Source organism: Doryrhamphus excisus, linkage group LG20 (genome assembly GCF_037039965.1).
Source record: "Doryrhamphus excisus strain RoL-2023G ecotype Guam linkage group LG20, RoL_Dexc_Guam_v1.1, whole genome shotgun sequence".
Classification (NCBI taxonomy): Eukaryota; Metazoa; Chordata; class Actinopteri; order Syngnathiformes; family Syngnathidae; genus Doryrhamphus; species Doryrhamphus excisus.
The window spans coordinates 3,001,020-3,018,242 of NC_136376.1; the positions used below are offsets into that span (position 1 = coordinate 3,001,020).

At 42.1% G+C, this 17,223-nt stretch overlaps 1 protein-coding gene across 50 annotated transcripts in view; it reads left to right on the plus strand.

The window, feature by feature from the left end:
- The window catches only part of LOC131108045 (ankyrin-3-like), a 202,216-nt gene that overhangs the window by 82,561 nt on the left and 102,432 nt on the right, over positions 1-17,223 (plus strand). For 30 of the 50 annotated variants that reach the window (XR_013625108.1, XR_013625107.1, XR_013625106.1 and 27 more), the window contains 15 exons: positions 741-839; positions 931-1,029; positions 1,105-1,203; positions 1,281-1,478; positions 2,669-2,767; positions 3,875-3,973; positions 4,868-5,065; positions 5,370-5,468; positions 7,323-7,421; positions 7,572-7,670; positions 7,764-7,859; positions 8,757-8,829; positions 8,924-8,980; positions 13,095-13,218; positions 14,950-14,961. Coding sequence is in view for 47 of the 50 variants with exons in the window: in XM_078787294.1 (XP_078643420.1) it covers positions 741-839; positions 931-1,029; positions 1,105-1,203; positions 1,281-1,478; positions 2,669-2,767; positions 3,875-3,973; positions 4,868-5,065; positions 5,370-5,468; positions 7,323-7,421; positions 7,572-7,670; positions 7,764-7,859; positions 8,757-8,829; positions 8,924-8,980; positions 13,095-13,218; positions 14,950-14,961 (1,550 nt within the window). In the remaining 3 variants the exon portion in view is untranslated. The remainder of the gene's footprint in view (positions 1-740; positions 840-930; positions 1,030-1,104; positions 1,204-1,280; positions 1,479-2,668; positions 2,768-3,874; positions 3,974-4,867; positions 5,066-5,369; positions 5,469-7,322; positions 7,422-7,571; positions 7,671-7,763; positions 7,860-8,756; positions 8,830-8,923; positions 8,981-13,094; positions 13,219-14,949; positions 14,962-17,223) is intronic. The other 20 variants (XM_078787285.1, XM_078787327.1, XM_078787301.1 and 17 more) reach the window with 6 other exon arrangements.

Consider the following 17,223-nt stretch of genomic DNA (forward strand, 5'->3'; position numbering starts at 1 on the left):
TACATTAAATAAAATTCTAATTTAATCAAATTTAAATAGCTTGTTGCTTATATTTTATATATTTATTTTTTATTTTAATTGCTTACTAACTGTAAATTAAATTAATTTTATTAAATAAAATTGTATGAAATTTTATCAAATAAATTTTTATTAAATTATATCAAATAAAATTTTATTACATTTTATTAAATTAAATTTTATTAAATTAAATTTTATTAAATAAAATGTTATTAAATTAAATTTTATTAAATTAAATGTTATTACATTTTATTAAATTTAATTTATTACATTTTATTAAATTTAATTTTATTACATTTTATTAAATTTAATTTGATTAAATAAAATGTTATTACATTTGATTACATTTTATTAAATTTAATTTTACTAGATTTTATTAAATTTAATTTTATTACATTTTATTAAAATCAATTATATTAAATTCAATTAGTCAACATTTAAGTGTATTTAATTTAATGTAATTTAACTTCTGAATGTAAAGTGTTGACTTAAAATATTTAATTTATGTCTTAAACACATAAGAATATGGGGAGGGGGGGGTGGAGTTCCAACAATGCAATAAAGAGAAGACAAGTGAAAGATGAATCAGACGGGTGGGGCTGACTGTGAAAATGTTTCATCACCACACAACCAAAGATGTGGAAATTCCTTTTTACTGCACATTTTTTTTTATATATTTTTGTTTGATTTTTGATCTGATTTTTTTGATTTTTTCTTTGCAGAATGGTTTCACTCCACTTCACATCGCCTGCAAGAAGAACCGAGTCAAAGTGATGGAGCTGCTGCTCAAACATGGAGCGTCCATCCAGGCCGTGACGGAGGTGCTTACTTACTTCTTTTCTAAGATTGCACTGAGTACTGTCCCATGTTCTAAATATCAGCATTAAATATTAATGAAATATTTCCCTGCAGTCCGGTTTGACGCCCATCCACGTCGCAGCCTTCATGGGCCACGAGAACATCGTACACGCGCTCACACACCACGGCGCTTCACCCAACACCACCAACGTGGTCAGAGGATCATTTTTGGTTATTTTTAAGAATTCACATAAAAATCTTATGCTGTCATAACTGTGTATCCTCCAGCGGGGCGAGACAGCCCTCCATATGGCGGCAAGGGCGGGCCAGGCCGACGTCGTCCGGTACCTGCTGAAGAACGGCGCCAAAGTGGAGACCAAATCCAAGGTGTGCACTTGAAGCAACGTCTGAATTTGTAAATCAGAGAACCCCATGGGAATCTGACGTCGTTGTTGTTTGTGCAGGACGACCAGACGGCGCTGCACATCTCCAGTCGGCTCGGGAAGGTGGACATCGTGCAACAGCTGCTGCAGTGCGGCGCCTCCGCCAACGCCGCCACCACCTCAGGGTACACGCCGCTACACCTGGCCGCCCGGGAGGGTCACCAGGATGTCGCCACCATGCTGCTGGAGAATGGAGCTTCTATGTCGTCCTCGACCAAGGTAACTTTACGTGAAATGTACGCTTTGCTAGTTTAAAATACAAATGAGGGCTGCGTGGCGGTCGTGTGGTTTAGCGCGCAGACCTCACAGCCATTAGAGGGAGGCTGATGTCATTGCAGCACCCCAATGAATGCTTTCTCAGACGCAATGCATTATGGTAAAGCTTTAAAATTAGAGTTTTTTTTGTATTTTAAATCAATATGGGGGCTGCATGGAGGTCGAGTGGTTGGTGCGCAGACCTCACAGCGAGGACACCAGGGTTCAATTCCACCCTCAGCCATCTCTGTGTGGAGTTTGCATGTTCTCCCCGTGCATGCATGGGTTTTCTCTGGGTACTCCGGTTTCCTCCCACATTCCAAAAACATGCTAGGTTAATTAGCGACTCCAAATTGTCCATAGGTATGAATGTGACCCGAGTTCGATTCCACCCTCGGCCATCTCTGTGTGGAGTTTGCATGTTCTCCCCGTGCATGCGTGGGTTTTCTCCGGGTACTCCGGTTTCCTCCCACATTCCAAAAACATGCTAGGTTAATTAGCGACTCCAAATTGTTCATAGGTATGAATGTGACCCGAGTTCGATTCCACCCTCGGCCATCTCTGTGTGGACTTTGCACGTTCTCCCCGTGCATGCGTGGGTTTTCTCCGGGTACTCCGGCTTTCTCCCACTTTCCAAAAACATGCTAGTTGCTAATTGGTGACGCCAAATTGTCCATAGGTATGAATATGAGTGTGAATGGTTGTTTGCCTATATGTGCCCTGTGATTGGCCTCTTGCTCGAAGACAGCTGGGATAGGCTCCAGCACCCCCCCCCCCCCCGTGACCCTTGTGAGAATAAGCGGTAGAAAATAAATACAAATGAAAAGGTAATACTAGTTATTCAAGTTTTACTAATTTAGGTTGACTCCACCCAAATAATTTAACATGGGTAGTGTCATGGTGGGGTGGGGGTGGGGGGGGGGGGTAATAACAAGCCATGAAGGACACATTAATAATGGAAGTACTTTAAGATCGCCTGTGTGCATGTGAGTTTCTGGGGAGGAGGGGGTTCTTCATGAAGGTGACCTGTGTCAGCGGATTAATGGAGGGTAAAACCCCTGGTGCCCCCCCCCCATCACACACACACACAGAGCATCATGATGTCAGCATCATCATCAGGAGCAAAGATACTAACTCTTATTCTGTGCCAACAGAAAGGCTTCAGTCCGCTCCACGTGGCAGCAAAGTACGGCAAGATGGAGGTGGCCAGTCTCCTCCTGCAGAAGAGAGCCGCTCCTGATGCTGCAGGCAAGGTGAGGGTGTGAAATCTTTGACGGAGTCAACCTCATTACCGCGAGCGCAGGGAAACCACGCGGCTTTCATCTACCACATTTAGGAGCAAGTATGTTGCACCAATCAACAGCACCAATGTTGTAATATTGGTGAGGAGCTAGCATCAATATCGTAGCATCATTAGCATCATTTTCACACCAACACCTGGAAGCACAACCAACATTTTAAAGCGCACAGAGTAAGCTATTCATTCCAATGCATGTTCACAGTTAATTTTTAAAACTATATAAGGGGGTTGCCTACAGCCGCAGCTGTTAATGCCAGTGTTTCATGGACCAGTGCCAGTTAGGTTATTTGGTTTTTTAGACCACGTACCTGGTACCTATAGGAAACACGGTTCAGTGAACGGTTTTTGGTATCATCTACAAAAGAACTGACTTAAAATGCAAATTTTAAATTTGCGCCAATTTGCGCAAATTTTAAATTTGCGCCAATTTGACCAATTTTTTCATTTTAAATTTGCGCCAATCCAAATTTTAAATTTTAGGCTCCAGCACCCCCCGTGACCCTCATGAGGAAAATTTAAAATTTAAAATTTAAAATTTAAAATTTAAAATTTAAAATTTAAAATTTAAAATTTAAAATTTAAAATTTAAAATTTAAAATTTAAAAATTTTTTAAATTTAAAATTTTTTTAAATTTAAAATTTTTTTAAATTTAAAATTTAAAATATTTTTACAATTTTAATTTTAATTTTAATTTTAATTTTAATTTTAATTTTAATTTTAATTTTAATTTTAATTTTAATTTTAATTTTAATTTTAATTTTAATTTTAATTTTAATTTTAATTTTATTTTAATTTTAATTTTAATTTGTTCCCGTGCTGCACTTTGGAAACCCCTGCTTTAGGAGGACATTTCAAGCCAATTTCAGCATCCATTTCTCCATATAACATCATCTTCTGCAAATTCTTCTTCTTACTCTCTGCATGAATTCCAAGTTGCACTCTTTCCATGCCGTCCTGCCTCTTCCCATCGTACTGACTGTTGTGCTGGTCTCCAGGGTGGCTCACCTTCTAACCAGGTGTTGTTTGCATGCTTGTGTGCGTATGTATGGGGTGTTTCAGAGCGGGCTAACGCCGCTGCATGTAGCCGCTCACTACGATAATCAGAGAGTAGCGCTGCTGCTGCTGGATCAGGGAGCCTCCCCGCACGCCGCCGCCAAGGTAACACGGAAACTGATTTGTGACTGTCTGTCATGGTGTCCATTTCTTTCTCATTTCAATCTAACATCTGCTCATACTTGTGCTTGTCGGTGATGGTGATGTGTTGTAAATTGCTTCAGACCATTCACTTTGCTTGTTTCTTACAAAATGTCAGTGTTCTACATGCAAATGGAGTATTTTGCAAGCTTTAGTTTTGGGGAAAGTGTTTGAAAAATAATGGTATCGCCTTATCACACATATATGCTGAAATCTTTTTTTTTTAGTTTCTTAGTCACAAGTTTATCATGATAATTTATTCATTTATTTTCATTATTTATTATCATTAAATTGGTAATTGGGGCAGCACGGCGGTAGACCTCACATCTAGGAGACCAGGGTTCAATTCCACCCTCGTCCATTTCTGTGTGGAGTTTGCACGTTCTCCCCGTGCATGCGTGGGTTTTCTCCAGGTACTCCGGTTTCCTCCCACATTCCAAAAACATGCTAGGTTAATTAGCGACTCCAAATTGTCCATAGGTATGAATGTGAGTGTGAATGGTTGTTTGTCTATATGTGTCCTGTGATTGGCTGGCCACCAGTACAGGGTGCCTGAAAACAGCTGGGATAGGCTCCAGCACCCTTTGCGACCCTCGTGAGGAAAAAGCGGTAGAAAATGAATGAATGAATGAACTCGGTGATCTGATTGGCTGAGAGAAATCACATGCTTCCATTGCCTGATAGTGAGACAAGTTACCAAATAGTTTCTTGCCTTCTCAAAAAAAATGCATGCAGCTTTTATAATGATGCATAAATAATAATAATAATGACAGTCATACACAGTAAAAATAAAAACTGAGTATTATTCTTGCAGTATTCGTTCATCATGCAAACCGTCAGGTCTTTCTTTGTCCTCAGAATGGCTACACGCCGCTCCACATCGCCGCCAAAAAGAACCAAATGGACATCGGCACCACGCTGCTGGAGTACGGGGCCGACACCAACGCCGTGACGCGGCAGGGCATCAGCCCCATCCACCTGGCGGCTCAGGAGGGCAGCGTGGACCTGGTGTCGCTGCTTCTGGCCAAGAGTGCAGCTGTCAACATTTGCAACAAGGTAAAACCACACTAGATCCCTTTAGTAAACCCTTTGTTATTTATTATTATTTATTCTTCTAATTTCTATATTTTGTACTGTCAATCAGGGCATTCTGATTCTGATTCTGATACATTGGCGTTGGTAGAACTTAGTGGATTATAGCCATGCTACTGCAAGCTTTGCAATGAGCGCTAGTCGTGTTTTTTAACCATTGTGCATAAATAATTCTGCAGCACTTTTTAATGAGTCCCTGCAAGATTCTCCATCTTTTATTCATTTATCAGTGCCTCTTAGCACATTTATTTCTTTCCTTCATGCTCAGAGCGGACTTACGCCACTCCATTTAGCAGCTCAAGAGGACAAGGTCAACGTTGCAGAAGTCCTCCTCAACCACGGTGCTGATGTCAGCCCACAAACCAAGGTACAAATCTCGCTTTTGTAAGGTAACTTTTCTAGTCCTGAACGGTTGAACACGAAAGAGTGAAAATCTGTCCAAATATGCACCCCTACTGTGTTTCCGGTGTTGTTATTTTTGGGATGAATACACAATATACATGGTGGTGTTTTTATTAAACCCCATAATGAAATTCCTTTTGCGGCTTAATGCACTCTACATAAACGGCCACTGTAACTTTAATTCCAGCTAACACATTGTACTTAAGTCAATAATAATAAAAAACAATAATAATAAAAAAAACAATTCTCCTATGAGGGAATACAGTGTAGCTTTGGTAACATGGCACAAATAAGCACACTTTACAACATAAGAACTTGAAGACTTGCACCAGGTGACGGGTAAATGGGGGGGGTGGAGATTCCAGCAAATGTGTCATGTGAAAAATAGGACACCCTATTAGCATAAATGCTATCCTGGTATTTAATTAAGGTTGGAATTATATTTCATTCATTCATTTTCTACCGGTTTTCCTCACGAGGGTCGCGGGGGGTGCTGGAGCCTATCCCAGCTGTCTTCGGACGAGAGGCGGGGTACACCCTGGACTGGTGGCCAGCCAATCACAGGGCACATATAGACAAACAACCATTCACACTCACATTCATACCTATGGACAATTTGGAGTCGCTAATTAACCTAGCATGTTTTTGGAATGTGGGAGGAAACCGGAGTGAACATGCAAACGCCACACAGAGATGGCCGAGGGTGGGATTGAACTCGGGTCTCCTAGCTGTGAGGTCTGCGCACTAACCACCGTGCAGCCCTCCCGTATTTTATCCAAAATTTGTTTCTACCTTTTTCTGTTCCTTAGTAATCAGCAGTGGAACATAGGTAAGTTTCAGGAAAATATCAGTTCCCAACTACAAAAGAGAGCACAATTTTCACTTTGACACAACATTTCTTTTTGCTTTAGTGACAATTCCAATATGTAAGCAACTATATATTGTAACCCTGGTCTCCTAGCTGTGAGGTCTGCGCGCTAACCACTCGACCACCGTGCAGCCTGAATTATATTCATTTATTCATTCATTTTCTAACGCTTCCTCACGAGGGTTGCGGGGGTGCTGGAGCCTATCCCAGCTGTCTTCGGACACCCTGGACTGGTGGCCAGCCAATCACAGGGCACATATAGACAAACAACCATTCACACTCACATTCATACCTATGGACAATTTGGAGTCGCTAATTAACCTAGCATGTTTTTGGAATGTGGGAGGAAACCGGAGTATTCTGTATTTTATCCCAAAAAAAGTTTGTTGTACCTTTTTCCGCTCCTTAATAATCAGCAGTGGAACATAGGTAAGTTTCAGGAAAATATCAGTTCCCAACTACAAAAGAGAGCACAACTTTCACTTTGACACAACATTTCTTTTTGCTTTTGTGACAATTCCAATATGTAAGCAACTATATATTGTAACCCTGGTCTCCTAGCTGTGAGGTCTGCGCGCTAACCACTCGTCCACCGTGCAGCCTGAATTACAAGCTTGGAAAGTTGAAGGATCATTTAGCTATTCTACACACACAGACACATATAGAGTATATACGTATGTAGGGCGTACATAGCAGGCAGGTCACGTTCACGGAAACCTCACTGGCTGAAGGTTATAGTGGTGTGTGTGTGTGTGTGTGTGTGTGTACATTTGTGCTGACAGGACAGTTGCTTACAGTGCAGAGCTTAATAACCGGCTGATGTGCCCTACACACAACTCAACACAAAAGTGCATTTTGCACACCTTACAAAATCACCACAAGATTGCTATAGCGAGAGGTCTGATGTAAGACCGTGACTCAACCGTCGCTTTCCGCTTCACTTTCTCACAGATGGGCTACACTCCGCTGCATGTGGCTTGTCACTACGGCAACGCAAAGATGGCCAATTTCCTGCTACAGAACCACGCCAGGGTCAACGGTAAAACCAAGGTAACAAAAAAAAAAATGCTGACTTCCGGGGTGTTTGTACAAGATGGTGCGTCTTGGTCCGCTTGCAAGTGGACTATGCTGCGGTTTGATTCACTTGAGCTAAAATACGCCATATGTCATCATGTATTCCTCTCCATCTCCATGGTCCAGAACGGCTACACACCCCTGCACCAGGCCGCACAGCAGGGCCACACACACATCATCAACCTCCTCCTCCAGCACGGCGCCTCGGCCAACGAGCTCACCGCGGTCAGTGTCGAGTAAACTTGCCTGCAAGTGAATCCGCTTTCATTGTTTGTGTGCATCTAACTTCCTGTTGCTCTCTCGCCGTCTTGGGAACAGAACGGGAATACGGCGCTGTCCATTGCTCGTCGCCTGGGTTACATCTCTGTGGTGGACACCCTCAAGCCCGTGACGGATGAAAACCTCAACACTGTGGTGAGATGTCTGTGGTGGCAATTCAGGCATATTACGTAAATGGGGTGTGCGGGCTATGCTGTGTTTAACCTATGTTCAAACAGGGAGAGAAATGAAAAAATAATAATAATAATAATAACAAATTATATTTAAAAAAAATAATTTTAAAACAATTTTTAAGAATTTTTAATGCTTTTTAATAATTTTAAATATTTTTTTATAATTTTTAAATAATTTTTAATAATTTTTTATAATTTATTTGTATAATACTTTTCAAAATACTCAAAGACGCTTTGCAGTGAAGAAAAACAGACTTATACTCCAGTGTGACTTATGTATGTTTTTTCTACCTAATTATGCAGTTTTGACCTTGTGCGACTTATACTCCGGAGCGACTTATGTATGTTTTTTTTTACCTAATTATGCATTTTTGGCCTTGTGCGACTTATGTATGTTTTTTCTACCTAATTATGCATTTTTGGCCTTGTGCGATTTACAATCCGGAGCGATTTATAGTCCAGAAAATACGGTAATATAGCAGCTTTAGTATCAGGTGTGTTTGTTGAGGCTGTTTATTTGGCTAGAGACCTTTGGTGTTTAAGACATCTTATTTTTATGAAATCTTATATTTAATAACAGTGAAATAACCACGACTTGAATATTGCATTTAAAACAGTTTGATGACTGCGCTTCAGTTATCGCCATTATCTCAATATCAGCATCATAATTCCTCTGTTGTTTGCTAACAACCTTTAAGACACCGCTGTGTGTTTGTATGTGAGTGACGGGAAGAAAAGCTAGATTAAAAGGTAATTACTAGCACCTAGAGGCACTATTTGTTGGAGTGGATGGTTAATTGGGACATGGCGTGGACCGCCCCACCTCATTGTATTGTATCTGCGCTTTCCTACCTTGCAGAGTGCAGCCGAAAAACACAAAATCAACGTCCCGGAGACCATGAACGAGTTCCTGGACATGTCAGACGATGAAGGTAGTCTTTATGTTAAAGCACGACACTGCATGACGGCTTTATGATGCCATAACGTGTGTTGCATGTGTCACCGTGGTGCGTTCAAATGTCACAGTTTGGGCCAATGTCCCTGAAAGTCTGGCTGAGGACTCGATGTCAGATGATGATGAAGGTATTGGTCGTCAGTTTTGCCGTCGAAGCCACTCTGGTTGGTTCTGTGGGTTTTTATTAACCTAACATGTTGTACTCACCTTCCTGTCGGTGATATTAACCCTTTAACTGCTGCTTTCCGTGTCACTTTGTGTCTGCACAATACTTTTAGAGTGGGTAAGCGCAGATAGTAGTACTGTGTGTCTGTAGCTTAGATGCTAATGATCTGGGTTTGTCCACACTTGCTATTTTAGCTATTGTGCTAATTTTACCATGCATGTCGTGCTACCTTACAAACCTGACGAGCTCAGTGTTGCATTTTTTTTTTTAGATATATGTACTTCTGATCAAAACTTATGACCAGTTGCATTTTCTGTCAGGTATTCACGCTATCATAACATCTTGATGACAAAGGCAAAAGAGCTTTCTCTCTTTGAACGCGGTGGAATTGTTGAGTTTTGCATGAGTTTGCATTGAGTTTGGACGCAGTAAGACAGTTATTTGAAACTTCCTTGGGGGGGGCTTATGGGACAAAAAAGTCAAGCGGTATACACCCAAAAATATGTCACTGATCCTATTGGCTGTCCGTCAAGACACAGGACCATCCTCAACCCAAATGACGGTTCTTAGTGGTGCTGAGTGCAGCCCAAAAACCATCAGATGGCTTCTGAATTTTCACAAGGTCACCAAACATGGAAGAAAGTTTTATTCCTTGATGAAAAAATATGGAACCTTGATATTCCTGATGGCTTCTAACATCACTGATATGGCAAGGATATCAAATCATGATCCTTCAGTGGAACTATGTAGTTTCAGATTGTGCATGGGCGTCAAACGGCACCTTCACCACCTGGAGCGACATTTCCACTAGCCTCCTGGAAACACCGGCATCAAGCATGAGTACTACTTTTTGTACTGCAGTACTGTACTACAGGACTACTTTTAGTACTTTTTGGAACATTCATTCATTTTCTACCGCTTATCCTCACGAGGGTCGCAGTGCTATCCCAGTACACTTGGGTACACCCTAGACTGGTGGCCAGCCAATCACAGGGCACATATAGACAAACAACCATTCACACTCACATTCATACCTATGGAGAAAACCCGGAGAACCTGGAGAAAACCCACTCATACAAACATGGAGAACATACAAACTCCACAGAGAGATGGCCGAGGGTGGGATTGAACTCGGGTCTCCCAGCTGTCCGGTCCGCATGCTAACCACTTGACCGCCGTGCAGCTCACATTCAAAATATATGCTAGGTTAATTGGCCCTGTGATTGGCTGGCCACCAGTACAGGGTGTCCGAAGACAGCTGGGATAGGCTCCAGCACCCCCCGCAACCCTCGTGAGGAAGCGGTAGAAAATGAATGAATGAATGAATATAATTCAGGCTGCACGGTAGTCGAGTGGTTAGCGCGCAGACCTCAACGCTAGGAGACCAGGGTTCAATATATAGTTGCTTACATATTTGAGTTGTCACAAAAGCAAAAAGAAATGTTGTGTCAAAGTGAAAGTTATGCTCTCTTTTGTAGTTGGGAACTGATATTTTCCTGAAACTTACCTATGTTCCACTGCTGATTACTAAGGAACGGAAAAAGGTACAACAAACTTTTTTTGGGATAAAATACAGAAGGGCTGCACGGTGATCGAGTGGTTAGCGCCTCACAGCTAGGAGACCCGAGTTCAATTCCACCCTCGGCCATCTCTGTGTGGAGTTTGCATGTTCACTCCGGTTTCCTCCCACATTCCAAAAACATGCTAGGTTAATTAGCGACTCCAAATTGTCCATAGGTATGAATGTGAGTGTGAATGGTTGTTTGTCTATATGTGCCCTGTGATTGGCTGGCCACCAGTCCAGGGTGTACCGCGCCGCTCGCCCGAAGACAGCTGGGATAGGCTCCAGCACCTCCCGTGACCCCTGTGAGGAAAAGCAGTAGAAAATAAATGAATGAATGAATGCTGACTCAAACATTGTGTTGTTCTCACTCTGAGTTTGTTTTGCATTTCCTTAAGATCCAAAAACTGGTCTTAACGTTTGAATCAGGCCACAGCCTTAAAAGTGACCATTTGGGTTCCTCTTCTCTCAAAAGTCGAGCAAACAAATGAGGCAGGTGATAGATTTTTCCGAGGTTTGGTGCTCATAAACAGACACAACAGAGACACAAAAAACGGTTCAAAAGTCACTTTGTCCCAAAGCGTTTGTCCAGACAGCATCACAGTGTTCATTCATTCCTTGTATCACAACAATGCTCCCCTCTGCTTATTTCCGCTTGGCCAATCTCAGCAAACATTAAATTTGCATTGACACTGTTTTTTTTTTTATGTTCACATCTGAGCGTTACTCCTTTACGCTCCTTGCAGACTGACAGCGCTGATGCTATTTTCAACTAGAAGCTCATACGTTATTTTTAACTCCTTGAACGTTGCCGCACGGTGGCAAGGCCTACATCCTGTGTGACTGTAAGTTCGGATCACCTCATTTAACAGTGGTGCCACCATATTTGAGACAGTTAAAAGTGGTTTACGACAACAAAAACAACAACAACAACAAAAGCAGCGTCGGTGTCTCTGTAGCTTTTATTTCCAACCACAACAGGCTTGTAAAATTAATGAGGTTGTTGCCTAGGCAACATTGTTAGTTGATAGGGGGACCCGACAGGTATGATGCAGACCCTTCGTGTTCCGTGCAGTGTGTGCAAAGGAGAAAGTGGATGTAAAGAGGCTCAATTTAATCCGGTATAGAGGTGGCTAATCTTATTATGCTGCAGGGTGAGCGCTCACACACACACACACACACACACACATACACACACATCTATTCCTCTATTAGTACTTTGATGCAGCACACATGTTGCACAATGTAACTCTTGTGCAATGTTTGCCATCTTCCTCAAAATTATTTCAGCCACACAATTTTTTTTAATGCGGTCAGATCACCACCACAGAAGAAGAGATTAGAATTCTGAGCGTTTTGTTTTGACACTTTCTCATCCTCGGTACGCCAGAAAAAGCCCCCCCCCCCCCCCCCCCCCCCCTTGTATACGTCCCTGTTTAAAGCCAGCGAGATTAGCTTTCTTTGAGCCGATCGTTGCAAGGAGAATTAACTCTTTAACTCTTCACTTTACACGACGTCAGATGTCACCGGACCTCTTTTTCTTTCTTTTTTTTTTAAACTAGTGAAGTTCTCCTATTTTTTTGTACGAATAAAACGAGGTTTGACTCTTATGGCTGCGTCAGATAATGGTAAGTTGCACAATTAAGTCCTGCGAAAATTGTAAATACAACTTGTGGCAATTTGTCATGGTTAGTTTCCGTGTATTTCCGCGTTTTAACAGGAGAAAATTGATAAAAAATGATTTGTTTCTGTGAGTTGACGTTATTATAGTGTTGTTAAGTTGTCAAGTCAAACAATGGCGGACATTAATTAACGGGAAAAGAGCTGTTTTCAAAATGAAAGTTTAAAATGTGTGTCAGGAAGTGGTATACAATATATACGCTGACCAAAACACTACTGGATTTAGTTTTGTGTTAATATATGTCATAGTAATTGTATATTAGATATTATATAATATTGAAAGCGAATCCATCTACTTTTATGTCCGACGATAGCCGCTTCCGGGGTTTTATTGTGAAAAGCCGAATCCGGAAACTTACTTAGTGTTAGTTTCGGTGTGCCCTGAGTGCGATTGTAGTTGCGGCAGCCCGGGGAAGGCGAGGGGAGGGGCTGCGGTGAAGGAGCACCACTAGTGTTGCGGGGCTTTACGGTTGCACATCACCTCCGAGCATGAGGGAGAAAGCTAAGCACTCTAGCCGCTCTGCCGGTTTCGTGGAGCGGCGCGTCATCGTCCACCGGTCCGCTGATCGAGGTGTGGTGCGGTTCTTTACTTGTTCTCTGCCATTAGGCTTTTTGGTTGCTTACAGTGGATGGTGGACTATGTAGATGCATGGTTAATGATTACTGTCTTGTTGCATGGGGGGTACTTGGTGCTCTGGTTTTATATTGTTACTGCACCAATGAAAAAAAATAGGCCAAATAAAAAGTTGCAGTAGTCTCTGCAGGTGCAATGCTAATAATATGACTTAAAGGCCTCCGCAATCGTACCTTTAACATGATGCTTTCCCTTCGCCAGGTGAGGATGCTCTGACTGGGGACACTGACAAGTACCTTCGACCTCAGGACCTGAAGGAACTGGGAGACGACTCTCTCCCACATGAGGGCTACATGGGCTTCAGCATCGGAGCCCGCTCAGCCAGGTAAGCATCCGTCATATTTGCTAAATAAAGAAACCCGAGGATACACAAGACAAAAAAAAGCATGACATGACAGCTCCTAATAAATCCTGTATGCAGTGGAACAATACTCTTCCACACAAACACTACCTGGAAAGTTGCCATGTAATGATTCAGACTCATACCATGATTCAGCATTTTGTGTGGCGTCATTCAAACCCGGGTTACAACGTTGCCACGATGGAAGCTTAGATGAGCTAAGATACGGTACACCGTACTGCTGCGCATCCGTGGAGGAAAAGGACTGCAATGAAAACTAACACAGCATCTATTGTGAGGTTGCTGGGGGGTGTAACGGTACATGTACTCGTAAGGGGACTTCCACGTTTGCCGTGGAACATTCGATACCGAAATTCTTGAGTGAATGACTTGGAAAACAAACAGTGCTCCGGCTACGAATTCAGCATGGGAATCTGTTTCACAAGTCAATTCACTCAACATTTTCCAGCAGGAAGATGCTTTGACAAGGCACATTGTCTTGTTTGTACACCTGTGATTATTTTTTTTAATGTATAAAACTGATTTAAAAATTTGTAGTAGGCATATTGTTGGATTTAGCTCAGAGCAAAATGGTAAAATTTAAAGCGAAGCAGCTAAAATGTTGACACTACTAACAAATAATACAACAAAGTTTTGTTTTTAAATATACCGTAATCTCCGGTGCGTAAGCCGCTGCTTTTTGTGGAATTGTTTGGACTACTCACACTGTCAACTGTCCACCAACGGGTTTCGAAAGGCCATTTTACTGTGTGATTATACCTCAAGCTAAATGGCCATTTTGCCTAGCGAGGCCGACAAAGTGTGTGATGAAGGAATCATGAGGCTGTTTAATTGTAATGCTGAAGAAGATGACTTTAGTGGTTTTAGTTCGCAGGATTAGGAGGAGAACGCTGATGATGATGCTGATTACTTTTCTGGTAGGCTACTCTTTAGCTAGCTGTGTTGCACAAACTGAAAAAAAATTATTATTTAATCAAAAGTTTTCAAACTGTAGCATTTTTGTGTACTAAATATCGATGTGGACACCTGTAGCTTATAGAGAGGTGTACAATTTATTTTCTTTTTACATTTAGTGGGTGTTTTCTCCGGGTATTCCGGTTTCCTCCCACATTCCATAAACATGCTAGGTTAATTGGCGACTCCAAATTGGGAGTGTGAATGGTTATTTGTCTATATGTGCCCTGTGATTGGCTGGCCACCAGTCCAGGGTGTGCCCCGCCTCTCGCCTGAGGACAGCTGGGATAGGCTCCAGCACCCCCTGCAACCCTCCTGAGGATAAGCGGTAGAAAATGAATGAATGAATGAATTTAGTGGGTGCGGCTTTAGGCCTTTTTACATAGTAATCAAACAAAACATAACAATATGAAACCTTTGAATCATACCTTTGATTTTTAGTATGCTGCTCATTTTTAAAAAAATAAACGTTTTAAAGGATGTACCTTACTCAAATAGCCGTGATATACAGCATGTACCCTTACACCCCAAACAATTAGCGACTGTTTTGAAATTTCTGTCTTTGAGTATACACATTCATTTTGATATCGACATGTTATTTCTTTTCATTTCTGGGCCATTTCTGTGTTCGCTTACACAAATCGGGATTTCTGAATTTCTGAACCCTAAAATCCACACTTTGCTTGATTGCTGTCCTATTTTGTCTTTTTCCCGGCACTCCATCTATCGCTCCCTCTCTAGCCCTAGAATCAGGTAAGACAAAAGTAGTGTTGTAGTGAGTCTTTTGTAGCTCTCAATGGCCTCCATCCCTACTGTGACCCCCCCCCCCCTTAAACTCGCACTCTTAAATCCTATTAACGCCAACCGAGAGATTCCCTCTCCCTTTGTGTGTCACCCAGTGTGTGTTTGTGGTATAGCTTTGTCACCGTGCTCTTCTTGTACATTGTGTGGTCAACTTATTTTTTATTGTGTGTTTATCTGCAGAACGTTGCATTGCAGGCCGTCCTGCATTTAGTCTTGTCCTGTTTGGCTTGAGTTTTATGTACTAATCCCGTAACTGTGATGTGGCTTTCTTTTAAGCGGCAACTTCCAGGGATCAGGCACACAAGTCCAAGTTCTGACATTAGTAGCGTCTTTTTTTTTTTTTTTGGAACGTATCTACGGTACAGCTCCTAATACACCGTGTCACATTCCAGCAAAAGTAAACTTGGGTGTACTCAAGAGTAGTCAGTGTACAGCTTGTTTAGAAAATGAATCAATGCACATTCATTATTGTGTAAATAGTTGCACCTTGCGCTCTACATTCCGTCCTATGTTCCTTGGGTAGTCCTATGTTCCTTGGGTAGTCCTATGTTCCTTGAGTAGTCGTATGTTCCTTGAGTAGTCCTATGTTCCTTTAGTAGTCCTATGTTCCTTGGGTAGTCCTATGTTCCTTGAGTAGTCCTATGTTCCTTGGGTAGTCCTATGTTCCTTGGGTAGTCTTATGTTCCTTGAGTAGTCCTATGTTCCCTGGGGAGTCCTATGTTCCTTGGGTAGTCCTATGTTCCTTGAGTAGTCCTATGTTCCTTGAGTAGTTCTATGTTCCTTGGGTAGTCCTATGTTCCTTGGGTAGTCCTACGTTCCTTGGGTAGTCCTACGTTCCTTGGGTAGTCCTACGTTCCTTGGGTAGTCCCATGTTCCTTGGGTAGTCCCATGTTCCTTGGGTAGTCCCATGTTCCTTGAGTAGTCCTCTGTTCCTTGGGTAGTCCTATGTTCCTTGGGTAGTCCTATGTTCCTTGAGTAGTCCTATGTTCCTTGAGTAGTCCTATGTTCCTTGAGTAGTTCTATGTTCCTTGAGTCGTCCTATGTTCCTTGGGTAGTCCTATGTTCCTTGGGTAGTCTTATGTTCCTTGAGTAGTCTTATGTTCCTTGAGTAGTCCTATGTTCCTTGAGTAGTCCTATGTTTCTTGAGTAGTCCTATGTTCCTTGGGTAGTCCTATGTTCCTTGGGTAGTCCTATGTTCCTTGGGCAGTCCTCCTTGAGTAGTCCTATGTTCCTTGAGTAGTCCTATGTTCCTTGGGTAGTCCTATTTTTCTTGAGTAGTCCTATGTTCCTTGGGTAGTCCTATGTTCCTTGGGCAGTCCTCCTTGAGTAGTCCTATGTTCCTTGAGTAGTCCTATGTTCCTTGGGTAGTCCTATTTTTCTTGAGTAGTCCTATGTTCCTTGGGTAGTCCTATTTTTCTTGATTAGTCCTATGTTCCTTGATTAGTCCTGTGTTCCTTGAGTAGTCCTATGTTCCTTGAGTAGTCCTATGTTCCTTGGGTAGTCCTACGTTCCTTGGGTAGTCCTATGTTCTATGAGTAGTCCTATGTTCCTTGGGTAGTCCTACGTTCCTTGGGTAGTCCTATGTTCCTTGAGTAGTCATATGTTCCTTGGGTAGTCCTATGTTCCTTGAGTAGTCCTATGTTCCTTGGGTAGGAAACAAAAGTTTTTTGGTCTTGAAGACCAGAAACCAAACCCTGAAGTCCCAGTTTGTCCAGGATTAGCCCCTTTCTTAGCAATCATCTGTTTCTAGAAGTACCGTAGCACCTCGACAACTACTGCCTGTAAGAGAAACTGAGGCGACCTTGTGGACGTCAGCCAAGACGTAAACAAAAGTTGCACGGGTAGTAAAAGGACGGCTTTCAGTGGTGATACCCAAACGGTCATCACGAGGAGGCGGAAACCTCACAAACTCTTGAATCATGCACTTGGAACCCCAAGACGTTCCTAAAGAATAGACTGTAATTCATGTGGGAGAAAAAAACAACCAATCAGGGTAATGTACAGTGCAGCTTAACATACTGTAACGGACGGCAGACACATTGATCTCCACAAAGATGAATGAAGCATGGAGGCATCGAAAGGGGAGGATCTGAATGAAAGCAGCATATTTAGGAAGAGGAGATGAAGCAGCCGGGGCGGCGTGGTGGGATGGGAACAGTGCTGGCAGGTGATGTGACACTAAAGGAACAGACTGAAACATTGCATAACCAA